The following is a 22074-nucleotide window of genomic DNA, read 5'->3' on the forward strand; positions in this document are numbered from 1 at the left end:
TGCATCTACGTGGCATCCATGTGGCCAAAAGTTATCTCCTTTTAAATAATTTGGACGGAAGTCCCACATTGAAACCAATTAATTAATTTGGGACTAAATTGAAACCAATTAATTAGTTTGGGACCAAATTGAAACCAAAAATAAAAATGGGACTAAATTGAAACAAAAAATTATTATAAGGGACCAAATTAGGGTTTTAGCCTATAAAATTAAGGTTACATTTTTCACATAAGTGGTTAAATTTGATATATATTTTATTTTATAAAGGTTTATTTTGTTTGAAATTATATAAAAAAGAAAATCATTGTGTGAGATAGGGTGGGTGTGAGAATTGGGATTGTTGGATCGATTTTAGTGTAGCTGTGTTGGATTTTTGTGGTTACTAGGAAGGCACCGCGTGCGGTTTTTGTGTGGCTGTCAAAATGTGAATAAAAAAAAAATTAACGTTTATTAAAAGGATAATATACTTAAATTTGGGATTAAAAACAAATAATTTTTTTATTACTGATTAATTGATAAAGTATGAATAAATATAAATACTCATTAAAATCATAGATTTTTTTTAAAAAAAATAAAAATGTATATTTTTATTTTTCTACAAAAATGATAAGTTATGGTCATTGGTGTATATTTAGCCGTCACTGACTTGTTTAAGATTACGAGCATAAGTTTAATTGTTTCATCTCTGAAAAGCTTGACTTTTATAACTAAGAGTTGTTACATACAATCAAAGTTCAGGTTATATTTGTTACTTAAGTAGTTGCATTTGATATATATTTTATTTTATAAACAAAAGTTTATTTGTTGGAAATTATAACAAAAAATCATCATAAAACTTTGATAATTGTAGCACAAACATGATATACTTTCAATTTTTTTTAATATACAATTACGTGATTTAAGATTTTTTATTTTCAAATGAATAAAGTGGTTATATAAATGACTAGATATGGTTAATGGTGTATATTTAGTGATTATAACGTGTTAAAGATCACGAGCATGAGTTCAATTGTTTCTTGTCTGAAAAGTTTAACTTTTATATCAAAAATTTATTACACACATTCAAAGTTAAGGTTACAATTCTCACTTAAGTGGTTGTATTTGACATATATTTTGTTTTACAAACAAATGTTTATTTGTTGGAAATTATAACAAAAAGTTATTCTAAACACTTTGATAACCGTAACATACAAATGATATACTTTCAATTTTTTTAATATACAATTACAGGATTTAAGATTTTTTATTTTCAAAGGAATAAAGTAGTTACATAAATCCTAAAATATGGTTATCTTTGTACATTTTGTGATTATGACCTATTGAAGATTACAAGCATGAATTCAATTGTTTAATATTTAAAAAATTTAACTTTTATAGCAAAAAGTTATTATATACATTCAAAGTTAAAGTTACATTTGTCGTTTAAGTAATTGTATTTAATATATATTTTCTTTTACAAACAAAAGCTTTTTTAGTGTACATTTGTTGAATCAACCCGTGATGAATCAATTCCTGTGAGCAGAATTCAGTCACTTTGACACCTCTCATCTAGGGATGGTAACGGGACGGGGCGGGTACGGGTTTCATGATACCTGTCCCCGTTCTCGCGAGCTAAATTCATCCCCGTCCCCGTACTCGTATCCATCAGGTATGTGATTTTCATCTCCATTCACGTCTCTGTCGAGTATCGGGTATACCCGTACCCGTACCCGTACCTGTCAAATTTTTTTTATTTTTTATTTTTTATAAAAAAATACAATATTTTTAAATTATTTTTTTATTATATTATAATTATAATTAGGTTATTTCTCTATCTCGGTTCCGGCCAAAGGGTGGACTAAGGTTTTTTCCTAAATCGTGCCTTAGAGCCAGAGCATTCAAAAGTGTAATCTGCCGTGCCTAGACTTAGGGTTTTAGGTTTTATACTTCGTCGCCCATGGGCCTCATGGGCCCCGAGAACGTAGGGATTTCCTCAATCGTTCTTGCTAAGTGTTCGCGCAATGCGTGAGGATTAATCTAGTCGGTCTTTAACCGACTAGGCCTGCGCCCTGGGTCTACTCGGGTAAACGCCAAGTGCCTCCTTATAAGCGAGTGGATCCGAGTTAGGGTCGAGTCGGCTTGCACACCAAGGATCTAGTCGGGTACGCGCCGAGTGACCCCCTTATAAGCGAGTGGATCCGGGTTAGGGCCGAGTCGGCTTGTACACCAAGGATCTAGTCGGGTACGCGCCGAGTGACCCTCTTATAAGCGAGTGGAGTCGATGTAGGAGTAAATCGGCTCGCATAGAGATGTTAACTCGGTTGTAGGCCGAGTGGTTCTCAGTCAAGACGAGGGTCAAGTCGGATTCTGACCGGGATGGTACACTAGCCTTCTAGCCCTGAGCCGATAAGGCGAGAGGGCTTGTGGCCTGGTAACTTAGTCGGGTCTTAACCGAGTAGAGGTCAATCGGATTTTGACTGGGACGGTACACTAGCCTTCCAGCCCTGAGCCGATAAGGCGAGAGGGCTTGTGGCCTGGTAACTTAGTTGGGTCTTAACCGAGTAGAGGACAATCGGGTTTTAACTTGGACGGTACACTAGCCTTCCAGCCCTGAGCCGATAAGGCGAGAGGGCTTGTGGCCCTTCGAATGATATCGGGAGATGGCCGAGTCCTTCTTTGGATGAGAATTGTTACGGTATGCATGTCGTCCCGGGAAGTGAGGATCTCTCGGGTCTTGGCAAGACGTGTCTTTTCCCCTGGTCCAGGAAGGGACACGCATTTATTGCAAAGACGGCGTTGCAGGGGTGTAATTAATGATGGAGCCACGTGGCGGGGCCGGTACCAGGGTTAATGAAGTGGGTCCCCCTTGGGTTAAGGGTTGCAGCGCCCCACGCGCGTTGTGGCTTTTGGGTTTTCCCCCCTCACGCGCGACCCTTCGCCTCTATAAATAAAGGTGGCCGCCCATTTTTTCAAGTTATTTTCTTTTCCCTCTTCGCGTGTCTTCTTCTCCGGCGATCTCTTTCTTCTCCGTTCTGGGTCTACGGCGGTCTACGATGGTTGTCCCTGTTTTTAGTGGGTGAAGTGGTGTGAGAGACCCTTAGGTACGCGTATTTATTCTGCTATTGTAGTGGTTTTCTTGCAAACCTTTGGGTTGTGGGTTAGTCTAAGCTTATATTTGCCATGGCTGTCGTGAGTTATGGGGAGTTATATATATGGGTTAAAGATGATGCATTAAAATGTGAGTCTTTGATAAATTCTTGGGAGGCTATGGATAGCTTTTGTAGGGACCATGTGGTTTGTCGTGATGGGGACGACGTAGTTATCTGTGAACCTTGCGTTGACAAAGAACCGGTGTGTATTAGTTCACCTTCAACGGAAAAGTTTACGTTTTGTTATACGACCCTCATTTCCAAAATTAGGGTGAGATGACCCCTTATTGACTGTGAAAAGGGGGTACTCCAGGCCTTGGGTGTTGCCCCGACCCAATTGCACCCCAATAGTTGGGCCTTCGTACGTGGTTTTGAGGTGTTGTGTGTTGGGCTCGGTATTACCCCAACTGTAGATAAGTTCTTCTACTTCTTTGAGAGTAGGATTAGTAAGCGCACTAGCTGGGTGTCCGTTAGCGGGGTTTCAGGTCGGGGAGTGTTATCATTATTCCAGTCGTCCTATAAGGATTTTAAAAAATCGTTTTTCCGAGTTCGTAGCATGCCGGGTCATGAAAACGTGTTAGAGGGGTTCCCTTTGTACTGGAATCAGAGGGCGATAGCATTTGGTGGTCTAGATTCCGAGAGGCTTTGCGAGAGTGATCGGGGTGATGTTAAGAAAATTGAAGAGTTGAGAACCCTATTCAATACTGGGAAACTCCTAGATTTAGAGAGTAGGCCGCAAGAGTTGAGAATATACATAGGTATATCGTTGTTTTGAATGTTGCAAGTTTCCTTTTCCGGTTAGCCATATACTTCTATCATAACTTGTTCATGGATTTCTTGCAGGGAGAATGGTGAGTATGAGCAACTGGGAAATGATGAAACTCTGGAAACAACAAAAGGTTTCCCAAGCTGCTGTGGTGGGCGAGTCGGCTACCGAGAAGGTTGTGGAGACCGGTAGTCCAGTGGTGAAGTCGAGAACCATTGGCGAGACCCCGCAGAAGCGTCGTCGTGAGACCGATAAGTCTATATCGGTGGTTAACTTGGAGACTATCGTGGCTGCCGAGGTGGAAAAAGGCGACACGGAAATTCAATCTGCCGAGAGAACCCTGAGTGCCTGTCTCGGTGAGAATTGGGAGCCGGTGAACCACGGAGACGACCGTAGCAATGTGGCTTCTTTCTGGGACGAGAAGTTTAACCACAGTGCTCACATTCGAAGCACCGACTTGCTAGAGGGTGACCGAGACGATTTGGAGAAGATGAGTGCTTTCACTATCGCCAAAGGCGTCGAATCACTTACCAATCGCCTCTCGGCTCTTTCGTTGATCAATGAAGACAATATTCGCGGCTTAGTGAGGGAGACTAAGTTGCAAGGGAAAAGGATTGTTTCCTTGGAGGAGAGTTTGAACAAGAGTAAAGTTGAGCTCAGTGGGTGTCTACCGAGCGAGATAAACTGCTGGAAGGTCGTCGTGTTTTCGAGGACGAGAAACAGGCCTGGGCTGCCGAGAGGTCAACCCTCGAGAAGGAGCTTGAGGAAATGAAGTTAGCCCGAGACAAAAATGCTGATGCGGCACAAGTGTTCGAGAGCGATTTAGCTTCAGCGAAATCAGAGGTTGATAAATTGCAAGCTGATCTGCATGCAGCTAAAATGGACTCGTTGAAAAAGTTTGTGGAGGGTTTCGATGCGGCTACGAGTCAGGTGAAGTTTCTGCATGCCGACATTGATCTCGGGAGCCTTGGCTACTTCAAGGAGATCGTGGACGGCCAGCTCGTGGATCCCCCGGAAGACGATTGAATTCTCCCTTAGAAACTATGAATTTCTTTTTGCTTTTTAATATGTTGTGGTGCCTTATGGATTTTGTTGTACTATTTTGAGACATGTATGAAGTTGATGTTTTGTTTTATCTGTGTCTTGACTTGTTGTAAATTTCCAAATTCCGATCAAAAGGAAGTGTTAAGGATTTGCTAAACTTAACTCAACAAATTTCGTGGATACAGTCGGTCAAATTCCGACTAGTACAACACATTGAAAATTTTTTTCAAGTTAAAAATGGAATTTTGTAAAAATCTGACTAACTTGATAATAAGGAAATATTCTAAGTTAAAGTGAATTCATGCATCAAGTCGGTAAAAATCCGATTAACTTGATAAGAAAATATTCCAAGTTAAAGTGATAAGAAAATATTACTTTAAGAAAATATTCCGATCAAAAGGAAGTGTTAAGGATTTGCTAAACTTAACTCAACAAATTTCGTGGATACAGTCGGTCGAATTCCGACTGGTACAACACATTGAAAAAAAATTTCAAGTTAAAAATGGAATTTTGTAAAAATCTGACTAACTTGATAATAAGGAAATATTCTAAGTTAAAGTGAATTCATGCATCAAGTCGGTCAAAATCCGATTACTTGATAAGAAAATATTCTAAGTCAAAAGAATTCATGAATCAAGGCGGTAAAAATCCGAATAACTTGATAAGAAAATATTCTAAGTTAAAGTGCATTCATGAATCAAGTCGGTAAAAATATGACTACTTGATAATAAGGAAATATTCTCAGTCAAAAAGGGTTTATTCGTTGTTGCACTTTCCTTAATTCTGGCTAGAACAAAGATAAGATTCCCTAAGTTGAAATTTGAAAATCAATGTAACTAGTCGTTCAAATACCGGCTAGAAAAATAACAAATTTTTCAAGTTGAAATTTGAAAAATCAATGTATCTAATCGCCCAAATACTGACTCAATTTAAAGGTGAAATCTCATGGAGCCAGTTGGCCAAATCTCGATGACTATAACCAGTGGAGTTCTTTCTAAGTTAAATCAAATCTGATGGAGCCGATCGGCCAAATACCGATGATGAATATCGTCGGTAAAATTCCGACCATAACAATGAGTTAAAATAATCAAACGGTGAAAGTAGTCGGCCAAATCCCGATGAACATAATCGACAATTATGAGTTTGTCTTCGAGGTTTTTTTTTTTTTTTTTTTTTTTTTTTTTTATACTCGCCCAGTCGGACTTTGGCCGACAATCACGAATTTGTGCCTTTAAAATAACACATGTTAGGAGTCATAAAAAAAAACAATGAGATAACATTTATTAGAATCGAAAAGGTGGTGCCTCGTTAAAAACCTTCTCAGCAAAAACCCCTCATATTTTTACGGGGGCAAAATACTGAGTTAGGAAAAGAGTGCACCCAATACAAATGGGCAAAGAGACTAGCTATAGTAAAAGCGAAAATTTGCAGCGTTCCATGTCCTCGATATCATCCCTCCATCCAAGGTCCTCAGTCGGTAAGCTCATTTGCCGACCACATCATCAATTTTGTAGGGGCCGACCCACTTAGGTGACAACTTGTTTCTCATCTGAGTTAGCTGAGCACGCTTCAATACGAGGTCTCCTACAACGAAATCTCTTGGGACGACTTTTGTATTGTACTTGAAGGCCGCTCGTCTCTGGGCTGCTACTTGATTTATCTTTGCTCTCTCTCTTGTTTCTGTGATCAAGTCCAAGTCCACTCGTCTTCCCTGGTCGGATTCCTCCTCCGAAAAAGTTGTAGTACGTACTGACAGCTCTACAATTTCAATCGGGATCATGGCGTCTGTTCCATACACTAGATTGAAAGGAGTGTCCTGGGTCGACGAATGAACTATTGTGTGATATGACCATAGCACTCGGGGAAGCTCTTCCACCCATGAAGTGCCTGAGTCTTGGACACGCTTCTTCAAACCTGAAAGAATTACCTTGTTGGCCGACTCCGCCTGGCCGTTAGACTGTGGGTGTTCAACAGAAGTGAATGCCATTCGGATGCCGACCTCTTTACAAAAGTCACGGACTCTCGCACTTGCAAACTGTGTCCCGTTATCGGAAATGAGCATTTGAGGGACTCCATACCTGCACACCACGTTCTTCCAAAGAAACACTCTAACCTTCTCTGCTGAGATGGTTGCAACTGGCTCCGCCTCTATCCATTTGCTGAAGTAGTCAACAGCTACTATCAAGAACTTCATTTGCCTTACTACGATCGGAAATGGACCGAGAATATCAATCCCCCACTTGTGGAAAGGCCAGGGGGATAATATTGAATGTAGCCGTTCAGCTGCGGAATGGTGTAGGGTTGCGTGTCTCTGGCATCCGTCACACTTTTGGACCCAATTGACGCAGTCGTTCCTCAAGGATGGCCAAAAGTAACCTGCTCGGGCAACTTTATACACCAGAGCTCGGCCTCCGATGTGACTTCCGCACATTCCACTATGTATCTCATCCATCACTCTCTGTGCTTGCGACATGATCAAACACCTTAAGAGAGGGGAGCTAAAGCCCCTTTGATACAGTCTTTCGTTGATGACTACGAACCTGGCCGACTCCTTTTGCACCAACGATGCCTCCCTTTTGTCTTCCGGTAATTCCCCCCGAGTTATATATGCGATGTACGGTCCCATCCACGAATTAAGCTCTTCCTGGATGAATAGGACGTTCCCTTGCGCCTCGTTTATACTTGGTTGTGCTAGCGTCTCTTGGATAACTGACCGAGTAGCTCCTGGCTTCTTCGTGCTTGCAAGCTTAGAGAGCAAGTCGGCCCTCGAATTTTGCTCTCGTGGTACATGGTTAAGTGTGAATTCTCGGAAATTTTCCGATAAAAGCTTAACCTTTTCCAGGTACTTAGCCAGTTGAGGGTCCTTCGCCTGGAAGGTGCCGGCTACCTGCCCCGTGATCAGCTGGGAGTCACTTCGTGCTGATAAACTCGTCGCCCCCATTTCCTTCGCCAATTTCATACCGGCCAACAACGCTTCGTACTCGACCTGGTTATTGCTGGCTCGGAACTCAAATCGCAATGATTGTTCCAACAGAATTCCTCCCGGTCCTTCCAAGACGATCCCCGCTCCACTTCCTCCAAGGTTCGAGGCTCCATCCACCGATAGGATCCACTGTGTCTCTTCAATATTGCCTTCCTCGGCCAGTGAGGTTAGTTCCATCACGAAGTCAGCTAGCGTTTGAGCTTTGATTGCTCCTCTCGGCTCATACTTGATGGAATACTCTGATAGCTCTACAGACCACTTCATCATCTTTCCTGCCAGGTCGGGCTTCTGTAGTACTTGTCTAATCGGATGATCTGTTCGGACTACCACCTCATAACTCTGGAAATAATGTCTCAGCTTCCGCGCTGTAACCAGTATTGCAAGAGCTAATTTCTCGATCTTCTGATAACGAACCTCTGCTCCTTGTAACACCCTGCTAACAAAATAAATGGGCGATTGGGAGTTACCTTTTTCCTGTACTAAGACTGCACTGATGGCGCTATCGGATGCCGACAAATACATCAACAAAGGGAGATCGGCCTGCGGTTTGGAGAGGATTGGCGGTGAGGTGAGAGCCTGCTTGAGTTCGCCGAATGCTCTTTCACATTCATCTGTCCACGCAAACCGGTCGTTCTTCCTTAAACATTGGAACAAGGGGAGCAACTTGTCCGCTGCCTTTGAAAGGAACCGAGAGAGGGAGGCCATCCTCCCTGTCAATTGCTGGACCTCTTTTACCATCGCGGGACTTCTCATACTGATTATAGCGGAGCACTTATCAGGATTTGCCTCAATGCCACGATGAGTCAGCAAAAAACCGAGGAACTTTCCTGCTTGGACGCCGAAAGAGCACTTTGCGGGGTTCAATTTGAGCTGGTAGCGTGCTAAGGTGTCGAACGACTCTTGCAAGTCGGAAAAATGCCGACATACGCTAGGCGACTTGACAACCATGTCATCCACGTATGCCTCTACATTCCTTCCTAGTTGATCGGCCAGTACCTTGTCCATAAGCCTCTGGTACGTCGCTCTTGCATTCTTCAAACCAAAAGGCATCACCTTGTAGCAGTAGGTGGCTTGGTCGGCCATGAATGCTATTTTATCCTCGTCGGCAGGGTGCATCCTGATCTGATTATACCCCAAGTACGCATCCATGAAACTCAATAATTCGTACCCCGATGCATTGTCGACTAGACAATCTATATTGGGCAGCGGGTATGAATCTTTTGGACAGGCTTTGTTCAAATCGGTGAAGTCCGTGCACATCCTCCAGTTTCCGTTGCTCTTCCGTACCATTACCACATTCGCTAGCCAAGTCGGGTATTGGATTTCCCGAATGTGACCAGCTGTCAATAATTTCTTCGTCTCCTCGGCTATGGCCCTTTTTTTATCCTCCCCAAACTTTCGTCGTTTTTGAATCACCGGCTTCGCCTTGGGGTCGACCATGAGATGGTGACATAGGAAGTCGGGATCAATGCCTGGCATGTCGCCAACACCCCATGCAAAAGCCGACACGTTGCTCTTCAATACGGTCAGCAATCCTTCCTCATCTTCTTTAGCCAAAGACACACCAATCTTGACCGTTTTTCCCTCGGCCAAGCTAACCTCCTTCACATCTTCTGCTGGGACTGGTCGGGAATCGAAGTGAGTCATCCTCGGATCTAACTTGATTGACTGGACCCCCCGATCAACCTGTGTCACATATAACTGTCTCCTCGCCCTCAGGCTATCCTCGTAGCACTTCCTTGCAACTTCCTGATCAACACGGAGGACCCCAACTTTTCCGTTGGGTAAAGGGTACTTCAGCTTCAAGTGGGGTGTGGAGACAACTGCTCCCAACTTATTCAATGTCGGTCGTCCAACTAGCATGCTGTAGGACGACTGAGCATTGACCACCAGGTATCGGACAGTGATAGTCTTCATGTGGTCTCCCTGGCCGAAAGTTGTCTCCAAGTCGGCGTATCCCCTAGCTATTACTTGATCACCTGCAAAACCAACTAATGTACCTGCATATGGCATGAGACGGTCAGTCGGAATTTTCATCCCGACGAAGGCTTCCCAAAACATTATGTCCGCCGAGCTGCCTTGGTCCACCAGTACACGTTTCACGTTGTAGCCCATGACTATCGTCGAGACGACTATCGGGTCATCCTCATGTGGGGACACACCTTCGAAGTCGGCGCCGAGAATGTGATAGGTGGCCGAGACGGCCTCACCCAGTTCGAGACCGATAACACCGACCGAGAATATCTCTTCCGTGCAGCTGACGTCGGGCCCCCTCCAGCGAATCCCCCCGCTATAGTGTTAAAGTCTCCATGGACGGCTTGCTGGTGAGTCTCTATACTTTTTTCTGGAGGATCTCTCGGGGGAGACCTCCCTTCACGCCTTCCTCTCCTGGTGTCTTCTCCTTCACGCCTACGTCGCCTGTCGGACGGGCCCTCCTCCTGCTTCCCTCAATGAATTTTTTTAAACGTCCCTCCTTAATAAGGCGCTCAATTTGCCTCCCGAGAATGAAGCAATTCTCCGTAGTGTGTTCATGAGTCCGATGAAATTCACACCAGTCGGTTTTGTAAGGTCCCAACTAGCGGTCGGTTGCCGCTGGGAATTCGAAAAGTGACGCGCTGTTGATGTCATGCAGTATGTGCCGCCTGGGAACGTTGAGTGGAGTAAACTTCTCTTCTTCCTTGTTACGTGCCCACTCGCCTCTCGGTCGACCAATGTGATCGGCCTGCTGGTAGTTGCCTTCCTTCGTGTTATAACGATCGCGTCGCTTGCTCCAATCCGATCGCAGTCGGAGATGCTTGTTAACCTCCTTGTTGCTCCCCCTTGCTTCTCGGTTCTCCGCTGCCCTTTTAATAATCTGGTTCTCCTCCGTCTTGATGTGACTCAAGGCGAAAGCCCGCACCTCCGACATCGTTTGACAATTTGCTTTTTCAAGCGCGATATCGAAAGCCCCGGACCTTAAACCCTTCTGGAATGCGATGACCGCCATCCTTTCATCCAGCGATGCTATCCTCAAGGCGACCTCATTAAACCTTTGCAGAAAATCTTTCAGCGACTCCTCATGTTGTTGCTTGAGGTCAAACAAATTCGACGTGATCGGCGGCTTCTTTTTGTTAGCGGCGAACTGCGCCATGAAGAGTCGGCTAAAAACATCAAAGTCGGTGATCGATCGATCAGGAAGACCGCTGAACTAGTCAAGCGCCGCCTTCTTGAGTGTGCCCATGAACAATTTGCAGCGAACCTCCATGCTCCCACCACAGATCAACATTTGAGCTCAGAAGTCCGTCAAATGCTGATTGGGGTCCTGCGTTCCATCAAAAGGCTCAACCTGTGGTATCCGATGATCCCTAGGGATCATCTCGGCCTCTATGGCTTCCGAGAATGGTCGAAAGTCTCTAGGGACCTCCAGCATGACGTCCTCCTCCACAGTCCTGGTACTGGCCGCTATTCTGGCTTGCATCTCGTCCGCTCTCCTCCTGATCTCTTCATTCTCGCGCTGAATGGCCTCCTCTCTCTCCCTAGACCGCGCATTTTCCTCCCTTAAGCCATTGATCATGGCCATCATCTCCTCCATGGTAGGGGGTTGTGAGTTGTTGTTGTTATTGCCGCCTCTCGCCATGGTAAAGTGTAGGTCTTTCTGTATGACTTGGGGCGTAGGAAAAGTTTCACTGTAGCCCCACGGTGGGCGCCAAAATGTTCCGGCCAAAGGGTGGACTAGGGTTTTTTCCTAAATCGTGCCTTAGAGCGAGAGCATTCAAAAGTGTAATCTGCCGTGCCTAGACTTAGGGTTTTAGGTTTTATACTTCGTCGCCCATGGACCTCATGGGCCCCAAAAACGTAGGGATTTCCTCAACCGTTCTTGCTAAGTGTCCGCGCAATGCGTGAGGATTAATCTAGTCGGTCTTTAACCGACTAGGCCTGTGCCCTGGGTCCACTCGGGTAAACGCCAAGTGCCTCCTTATAAGCGAGTGGATCCGAGTTAGGGTCGAGTCGGCTTGCACACCAAGGATCTAGTCGGGTACGCGCCGAGTGACCCCCTTATAAGCGAGTGGATCCGGGTTAGGGCCGAGTCGGCTTGTACACCAAGGATCTAGTCGGGTACGCGCCGAGTGACCCTCTTATAAGCGAGTGGAGTCGATGTAGGAGTAAATCGGCTCGCATAGAGATGTTAACTCGGTTGTAGGCCGAGTGGTTCTCAGTCAAGACGAGGGTCAAGTCGGATTCTGACCAGGATGGTACAATCTCATATTATAATAAATAATTACACATAAACAATATTAAATTTTTTTAATATAATTAAATTAAAAATAAGTATTAAATTAAAAATGAGAACGAAAACGGGTACGGGTACAGGTATGGGACGGGTAAGTACATACCCGTACTCGTACCCGATTTAATATATCAAGTTTTACTTGTACCCGTACCCGTACCCGGTCAAACCAGGTATTCTCAATCAAATCGAGGCGGATTCAAGTATTACTCACAAGTACGGGTATATCTGCCATCGCTACTCTCGTACACCCTTACGCACCTCTCGCTTCCACTCCGACTCCAGGGTCCCTCACACGAACCAAACCGAACTCTTCCTTCAAAATTTTACGCTTTTACTACTAGCTCCTACTTACTTTCTATACGCACCCCCAACAAGCCCAGCCCAAGCTTGTGTTGCGAAAAGGCTCAGCCTCGGTCTCGAAACTTCGCTCGCTGTTTGTGCGACCCTCGTCACTCTCCAGGTCTCCAGGTCCGCGACAACCTCCGTCGCCTTCACTGCATCGCGATTAGCGAGAGATCGCGCCACCTCTTTCTGCATCTCCTCCATCTTCTCACTCTTCTCGGCGCCGTTGCTCCGTACTTCCGCCGTCAGCTTCTTGATCTCCTCCTTCGTTGTCGCATTCTCGCTCGCCAATTCGTCTCGCTCGTGCTGCAGCACCGCGATCAGGTAATCCCCCATTCCCCTGTTTCAATTGTGTATTTGCATTGCAATATATGTTGTTAGATTATTTTTTTATTAGGTTTAGGACTTTATTGAACTAAATTGATAATGCATGCAACTGTAGAAATATGAAGATAAAGTTGATAAACTATTAACCATTGATAGTGTTGCCGAACCAGTGTACCATAAGAATACTACATGGCTTCAATAAAAATGATATGTTGTAGTTATAGAACAGAACAATTGTGAGGACTTTGCCTTGTATAGCAAAAGCGGTCTTGTTATGTAGAGTCCAAGAAGGGATGGAAAGCATCAAACTTCGTGTTATGTATATTGGGGTTCAGTTGGCTGAAATATTTCCTTATCCCTTTTAAGTACAATTGGTGTGGCTAACTGACTTTATTAATATCGATGAGATCAAAGGGGAAGTTGAGAATTTGGCTTTGAACATGAAACGGACATGTTCTAGCCAGTTAATGAGGAGGTATGCTGAACTGTAAATTTCTGATTTTTTTTTGCAGCACAGGAAATTCTTGGTGGAACTTGTTCTAGACCTTTTTGCAGGTCACATTTTCATTTTTTGTATTCATATTCTTTCAATATTATGCTACTGGCCAAAGAATACTTAAGTTACAAATTAAAATATCTTTAAGCAGAAGAATTTGTGGATTCATCTTATCAAAGGATATGGATACAAGGCTTCTAGAAGGAAGCTAATATCATTTCTGTTATTTTGTCTTTTTTGACAAAATCAAGTTGTAATCTTTTTTTATTCTTAGCTGATCCCTTTGCACAAGTGTCTTGCTTTTATTAGTTCATTGCTTTGATATTTTTTTACGGTTAAGCCTAGAATAGGTGTACTGCTTGTATATATACAAACCTTTTGTATTGGTTTCAAAGAGTGAGAGAGAAATATTCATTCTCATATTATTCCCTTCCTTCTTCTCTCTTGATCATCCTTTTTTGTTTTCTATTATGGTATCATAGCTCTGATTTTCAGGGCTCTGATTGCTACTTTTACCCATGGCTGAAGTTGTTCCCTCACAAGACCTTAGTTCTCCTTACCATGTCAGTTCATCTGATAATCCTTCCTTTCTCATTGTCCCGAATGTTCTTGAGGGACCAAACTATCATCATTGGTCACGTTCATTTTGAATGAGTCTCATTTCAAATAACAAGATTAGTTTCATTGATGGAACCATAGAAGCTCCCACTCATACTAGCTCATTCTTTCCAGCATGGAAGAGAGCCAATATGTTGGTTGTTTCCTAGATGCTCAAGGTTGTTTCTCCATCCATTGCACAGAGCATTATCTATATGGACAATGCCTTCGACATATGGAATGATTTAAAGGACAAGTTCTCACAAGGAGACATGATTCGCATTTCTGATTTTCAGGAGATGATTTCTTCTTTCAAACAAGGTGAGTTGAGTGTTACAAACTATTTCATTGAGCTCAAAATTCTTTGGGATGAGCTTGATCTTTTGTGCCCACTACTTGCTTGTTCATGTGCCTTTAAATGCACCTGTAGTGCTCTTGGGAATGTTGCTAAATATGAAGGACAAGACCAGGTTATTAAATTTCTTAGGGGGCTAAATGATAACTATTTGACTATTAGAACTCAAATTCTATAGATGGATCCCTTGCCATCTTTGAATAGAGTTTTCTCTCTTGTTATACAACAAGAGAGAAAAATTTTTGGTGATCAATCCAAGGCAATGGCTATTACTAGCAGAGGAGGCTATAAAACCAACACATCAAGTTATGGAAGAGGTTCTGGTTATGGAATAGGAATTTATGGAAGAGGAAATGCTTCTAAAATTTGCAGTCATTGTGGAAAGACAGGACATACCATTGATATGTGCTATAGAAAGCATGGCTTCCCACCTCATTTCAAGTTTAAAAATCAGAACCATGGTCAAAGTCATGCTAATGCAGTATTTTAGAATGCAAGTTCTAATGATGATGGTGAGCAGAATCATGAAGGTTCAAAGTCAGAATTACAACCTCAGCAAATTAGTTTTACTCTTGAGTAGTGTCAAACATTGTTAGCCCTTTTACAACGGTCTAAATCCACTGAAAATGTTTCAAATCAAGTCTCTTATTCCTTCTAACATGTCAACACACTGGTAATAAATCTCTTTCTTCCTTTAGTTTTTGGATACTTGATAGTGGTGCCACTAACCACATTTGTTCATCTTTGACTCATTTTACTTCATATCATCAAATTAATCCTATTTGTGTCAAGTTGCCAAATGGAAATCAAGTCACTGCTAATTATTCTGGAAGTGTTTTTCTCAATCAAAATCATGTCATACAGAATGTTTTGTATATTTCGTGCTTCACTTTTAATCTTCTTTCGATAGCCAAGTTAATTGATAATTTTATCAGGTGTGCTTACCTTTGACTCTGATGGTTGTCACATTTGGGATAAGAGCTCCTTGAAGATGATTAGTTCAGCTAAGATGCAAGATATGCTTTATATACTCAAGGTCCCATTTTATCACAAACTTCAAATCAAACCCACCAAATTTACACATACTATCAATACTGTCAATTTTACTGCTAGTGATCTAGAAACCCTTTGGCATTTTTGGTTAGGGCATGTTTTAAACAAATGTATTGATGTTATCAGGAATAAAATTCCTTTTGTTAAATATAACAAACCATCTATTTGTGATATTTGTCATTATGCAAAGCAAAAGAGACTTCTTTTTCCTATTAGTACATCTAAATCTCAAAAATGTTTTGATCTGATTCACACTGATTTGTGGGAACCATACTCAATACCATTAATTCATGCTCATAAATATTTCTTGACCCTAGTTGATAATTGTTTAAGGTACACATGGATTTTTCTTTTAAAACAAAAATTTAAAATTGTCAAGACTTTGGAAAATTTTATTGTTTTTGTTCAAACACAATTTGAGACAACAATAAAAATCATAAGAAGTGACAATGAGGCTGAATTTTTCATGACTAATTTCTTTGCCAATAAAGGGATAATGCACCAAACCTCATGTGATGGAATCATGCATAGGAGGGCAAGAGGTGATACCTTAAAGGAACCAAGAGGAATGAACTAGACATGAGGATTTGGGCCAGATAAAGCCCAATGGGCCCGATGGGCTTGGAAGGCCCAAGTTGCTCCTCACATGGGCCACAACTTGTGATAGTCATTTTCTTCTATTTTGTATATATTATATTAATACAGGTTTCATATATTTTGGTCTTGTATTTGGACTACATAGAGTAGCATTTTTGGGCCATAGGCTTAATGGGCCTAGTTTTGGGCTTCATGGGCCTTTAGGCTTTTGGTACCCAATATTGCGCTCATTTTATTTCTTTTATTATTTCCTAATGTTTGTATTTGGTTAGCCATTGTATTTAGGCCATTAACATAGGAATATTGAAGGAATGTTAAAATAGGTCAAGAAGCTTAAATCTAGGTTTCATTTGATAGTCATTTAAGATGCATTTAGATCACATGTTTCTTGTTAAGCATGCTGAACATGTGCACCTCCTAATACACTTCAAATGTCCCCTAAATGAAACTTAGATGCATGGCAGCCCCAAATTCACAAAATAACACATGGAGCCTTGAATTTGAATTCAAAATTTCCATTTGAATTTGAATTTTTGGCACCAACTGTGGCTAGTGAAGTTGGTGCCACCTAACTTGCTTCTAGGATCTATAAATGCTTGTTCCTTCACTCTTTGTAAACACTTTGAGCATAATTGAGAATTCTTCTGAATACATTTCAGATTTCTCTCCCCAAAGTCACCTAGGTTCTTATTTTAGCTTTAGGAATCTTACATTTCTAAAGCCAAAAACTGTGAGCCTTCTTTTGCACTCCTAGCTTGAGTCCTTCCATCTTAAGATTGGTTCATCCGAACCTAGCTTCCTTCATCTCCTTTCTTTCCAGAATTTTGGACTCAAAGATTAAGATCATTTGCGGAACCAAGCAAGGAAGATTCAACATTTCATCTCACCTACTTGGCTTCATCATTTTTGGTATCAAGAGCAAGGTTGAAGTCTTTGAGGTTAGGTGATCCTTTTCACCGATTGATTTCTGAAAAATTGAGTGTTTAAATTGTCATTTGAAGTTTCCTTTGATTGGATCTAAGTTTTGAAAATTGTTTTTGATGGATCCAAGTGGTGTAGTTGCATTTTGATTCAATCCGCAACTATACTAGAGTCTAGGAATCTACTTGTGCCAATTTTTGTTTTGATCGAGTCTTGATTCATTTTATCTTCTTTGATTCGGTCATTTGAGTCAATTTGCTTGTGTTTTTGAATTTTTGAATCTTTGAAGTTGTCTAGAGTCATGTGTAGTCTTGAAATTGTCTATAAAATTCAAGATATGCTTGGTTGAACTTGTTTGAATTTGATTTGATTAATTTTTCAAGTTTGGCCGAGACTTGTTTAGCTTTGGTGCTTTTAATTTTTCATACTTGAGTTCATGTCCATTAGTAGATTATTAATAGATTCTTAGAGTTAGGTTTCTATTATGTCTTCATAAATTTTCATGACCAAAAATTGCTTCCAAAATTTCATCAATTCTAGTGTAGTGAACATATGTGATTTCTACTCCTAGTGCACATGTTTCTTAATTGGTCTTGAATCTGGACATTTTGGCTGCCGGAAAATAGAGGAAAAATAGAGAAAAGAAAAAGAAATCAAAGGATTTAAGAGCAAGAAAAGAAACATTGCAAAAAGGATCAAAACCAAGGACCAATACTAGTGCACTAGACCTTGAAATTTCACTCAAGTTTCTTATCTTGATAGATCCGGTTTACACTTTCAAATTGCTGCGAGAATTTTTGTGTAAAAGGCATACAACTTCTCTGAATTTGTGTATCAAAATTAGAAGAACAAAAGAGTTTTAAAAAAAATCAAAACAATTAAAAAAAAGTCGAGAAGGATTCCAAGAGAAAACAAACATCAAAGTTCTTGAAAATTGGATCTAGCAACTTGTAGTCATCTTTAATTCTTCTTCACAATTTTTTTTTTGTTTTCTTAATCCACTCTTGAACCATTCTAAGATCTTTCTCTTTGAGTGCTAGCCATTTCTTGAGAGTCTTAATTTTTAGTTTTGTGTCTTTATTGGCTTTCTTTGAGTTTAGTCAACTATTACATATTCTTTGTTGGTATAAGCTTCCTAATTCTTTTCTTGTGCTTGTCAAGTTTTCAATTAAAAAAAAATCCAGTGCTAGAAGTTGTGCTAAACTCTTGCAAGGAGTACAAACATTGCTCACAAAAGCTAGAAGGAAAGGATTGCTAATACTAAGCCAAAGGACTTGAAATCAAAATTTGACCAAACTTTGTCCTAGCCTTCTCAAATTTCCTTCACAAGAGTGATCACACCTTTCCATCATTGTGAGAAGCCAATTTTCTCTAATTTGTTTGTTCAATTGTGCAGGTCAAGAAAATTCAAAAAGAAATCCAGATTAGAGACGAATTTAGAGACCAATTCTGATTGCTGGAAAATCTATCATAAGAAAATCTGTCTCTAATTCTGTCACAAATTTTGTCTCTAAATTCTGTTTTAGGCTAGTTTACATTTTCTTGCAATTTTCTTTGTTTTAACACCATTGTAATAGCTTAGAGAGAGTATTAAGAAGCTGGTCAAATATATCTTAATCTCTATAGATCACTCACGTGTAGATCTAGTGGAAGTGGCTTGAAAATTTTATATGATTTCAAGTTTTCACTTAGGAAACTGACTAGCTTGTTAATCTTTATTCTTTGCTATTGTTTAATTTTTCTTTCATTGTTGTACTTAGTATATTCAATTAGCTTGTGTAGACTTAATTGTTCACGTTTAGATAGAATTCAAGAAAACTTTGGGGAAAAAAAATCATAAAGCATAAAAAATTTTGTAAAAAGTTTTGTGGAATTGAAGCTACATAAGGGGGTTTAGTAATTTTCACTTGAAAAAACTTGGTTATTAAGTGGTTCTTAGTAGCTCACCTCCCTTGATAGTACAATTTGTATACTTAGACCTCCAAGTGTTGGTTTTGTTCCTAGAAAATCCAAAAATTTATTTTCCTTTTGCATTGTATTTTACAAATTCTTGAAATTTAACCAATTGACTAGTTTGCATAAGATTTTCTTTTGGTTTTTTAAGCTTTCAAATTGCATGTTTTTCTTTTGTTTTTTTAAGCTTTCAAATTGCATGTTTTAATTTCAAGTTTCCTATTTGCTTGCTCATTGACGTTTAAGGAAAACAATTTCTAAGTTCCAAAGGCTTAGTGATGTTTAGAACCACATTTCACTAGCCAATTTTTTAGGAATTTTTGAATACTTTTTTTTGTTTAATCATGAGAAAACATTCAAGTGGTAGTGATTCAAGTTCTCTAAAAAGTTTTTCACATCCTACTCAAGAGCTTATGTCACTAAAACTTTGGACAAAGCAAGAAGTGTTAACAAGAGAAAAAGAAAAACTTGAAAGAGAAGCACGACTTGCAATTTTGGAGGAAGAAATTCGCATTATTAAACGAAAGGAAGAAAAACTTTTGACAAAAATAAAATTGAGAAAAGAAAAGGAAAAAGAAAGAAAAAAAATCATTTCTATTAGGGAAGAGTAAGGAGAAAAATATCTCCTCTAAAGGACTTATGAATGAAGAGAGTTGCTCTATCACTAAAATCCATTTGCAAAATACTCTCTTCCTACATAAAGACCTTAATTCTTGTCCTTATCTTACCACTAGTAATGAAGTAGAGATTCTAGAACAAAATATTTTAAAAGAAAAAGAATCCCAACTTCAAGATGTAGTGTAGGAATGTACTACACTTAGTTCTACTTCTTGTGCTACTTTCTTGGAGGTGCCCAAGGAAGTTAGCTCTCCTCTCTTTAGGATTCCTTTCACCTTAGTTGTTCTAATAAAGTACCCAAATTTTGGATTTTATTGTTTGATAGATAATGTCTTTATGTTTGATCTTAAGGGAAGTTCACATTCACTTGAACTTAATTTGACTACTTCTCTACAAAACAAATTTAGATTATGAGTCTTCAAGGCTCTTTTTGACACTTTCTTCTCATACATATTTAACAAATAATATGCTCCAAAATTGTTTAGGAAATTTTCTTGTAATATTTTCTTTATTCTCTAGGGCATGCCTAGGTCACTATTTAGGAAACCTTAGGCAAGATGTTTTAGTTTTTAGGAATAACTTTTTCAATTTTTATAGTCTTAATTTTATCACATTTTTAGGATTTAGTAACACTCATAAACTTTGCTTAAGAGAGGATCCTATCCCTACCTTTAGAGAGTCTAGTTTCATTAGTGTAAATTTCTTTGCTAGGATTTATAGCAGGATTCCTCTTAGGGTACAACCTTTATTTCCACCATTTGAACATATCACCTCTCATACATGGTACTTTGTGAATGTAGGTAATGATACCTATCATAGAAATCCTCGTGATTTGAGGACAAATCCTTTTCAAGAGGGAGGGAATGATGGAATCATGCCTAGGAGAACAAGAGGTGATAACTTGAAGGAACTAAGAGGAATGGGTTAGACATGAAAATTTGGGCCAGACAAAGCCCAATGGGCCCGATGGGCTTGGAAGGCCCAAGTTGCTCTTCACATGGGCCATAACTTATGATCGGCATTTTCTTCTATTTTGTATATATTATATTATTATAGGTTTCATATATTTTGGTCTTATATTTTGGACCACATAGAGTAATATTTTTGGGCCACAGGAGCCTAGTTTTGGGCTTCATGGGACTTTAGGCTTTTGGTACCCAATATTGGGCTCATTTTGTTTCTTTTATTATTTCCTAATGTTTGTATTTGGTTGACCATTGTATTTAGACCATTAACATAGGAATATTGAAAGAATACTAAAATAGGCCAAGAAGCTAAAATTTTGATTTCATTTGGTAGTCATTTAAGATGCATTTAGATCACATGTTTCTTGCCAAGCATGGCTGAACATGTGCACCTCCAAATACACTTCAAATGTCCCCTAAATGACATTTAAATGCATGGCATCCCCAAATTCACGGAATAACACATGGAGCCTTGAATTTGAATTCAAAATTTCCATTTGAATTTGAATTTTTGGTGCCAATTGTGGCTAGTGAAGTTGGTGCCACCTAGCTTGCTTCTAGGATCTATAAATGTTTGTTCCTTCACTCTTTGTAAACACTTTGAGCATAATTGAGAATTCTTCTAAATACATTTCAGATTTCTCTCCCCAAAGTCACCTAGGTTCTTAGTTTAGCTTTAGGAATCCTACACTTCTAAAGCCAAAAACTGTGAGCCTTCTTTTGCACTCCTAGCTTGAGTACTTCTATCTTATGCTTGGTTTATCCGAACCTAGCTTCCTTCATCTCCTTTCTTTCTAGAATTTTGGACTCAAAGATCAAGATCATTTACGACCAAGCAAGGAGGATTCAACATTTCATCTCACCTACTTGGCTCCATCATCATGTGTCAATACTCCACAACAAAATAGTATAGTTGAAAGGAAACATGGTCATTTATTAAACATAGCAAGAGCTCTCATGATGCAATCTCATTTGCCTAAAATTTGCTGGTCATATTCTATGATACATGTTGCCCACATTATAAACATGCTTCCCACACCTGTTTTAGATCATTTTTCTCCTCATGAAATGCTTTACAAAACTGAAGCAAATTTTAATAAATTAAAGGTGTTTGGATCTTTATGCTATGCTAGAACTTTGTCAACAAATAGAAGAAAATTTGATCCAAGGGCATCGAAATGTGTTTTTCTTGTTTTTAAAAGGGGAACAAAAGGATATGTTTTGTTAAATATTCAATCTAGAGAAATTTCTGTGTCTAAGGATGTTGTTTTTCGTGAACATTTTTTTTCCATATCAAAGGGTTCAGAATGCTAACAATGAAACTGATAGTCCTAACATTCATTATCAAAGTCCTTATACTGAAGATCAACCCATTTTGAGTTAACCATCACAAATCATTCTTGTACCCTGTGATAATTATGATAATAATAGTAATAATGACCATGAATATGACATTGAAGTTCTAGCAGAAGTATGTCCACAAATAGACCAAAACCTCAATGAAGACCATGATACAAAACAAAAATTTGGATCTCATGAGCTAGTTTGAATAAGTACCATAACAAAAAGGCCACCTGAGTATCTAAAGGATTACCATTGTAATCTTAATGTTTCCGATACATCTTCAAGAGTTAAATATCCTCTGAATTTTGTTTTGTC

The 22074-nt window shown here is 40.0% G+C and overlaps 1 protein-coding gene across 1 annotated transcript; it reads left to right on the forward strand.

The window, feature by feature from the left end:
• The first annotated feature begins 11731 nt into the window (after window positions 1–11731).
• On the forward strand, window positions 11732–18634 carry LOC109792822 (uncharacterized). The gene is made up of 4 exons (XM_083071902.1): window positions 11732–11799; window positions 12272–12857; window positions 13373–13415; window positions 15244–18634. Exons 1-4 carry the CDS (start codon window positions 11732–11734, stop codon window positions 15936–15938), a joined length of 1392 nt encoding a protein of 463 aa, XP_082928028.1. The 3' UTR covers window positions 15939–18634.
• The last annotated feature ends 3440 nt before the right edge of the window (window positions 18635–22074 follow it).

Source organism: Cajanus cajan, chromosome 3, assembly GCF_000230855.2.
Source record: "Cajanus cajan strain Asha chromosome 3, NIPB_CcT2T_4, whole genome shotgun sequence".
NCBI lineage: Eukaryota > Viridiplantae > Streptophyta > Magnoliopsida > Fabales > Fabaceae > Cajanus > Cajanus cajan.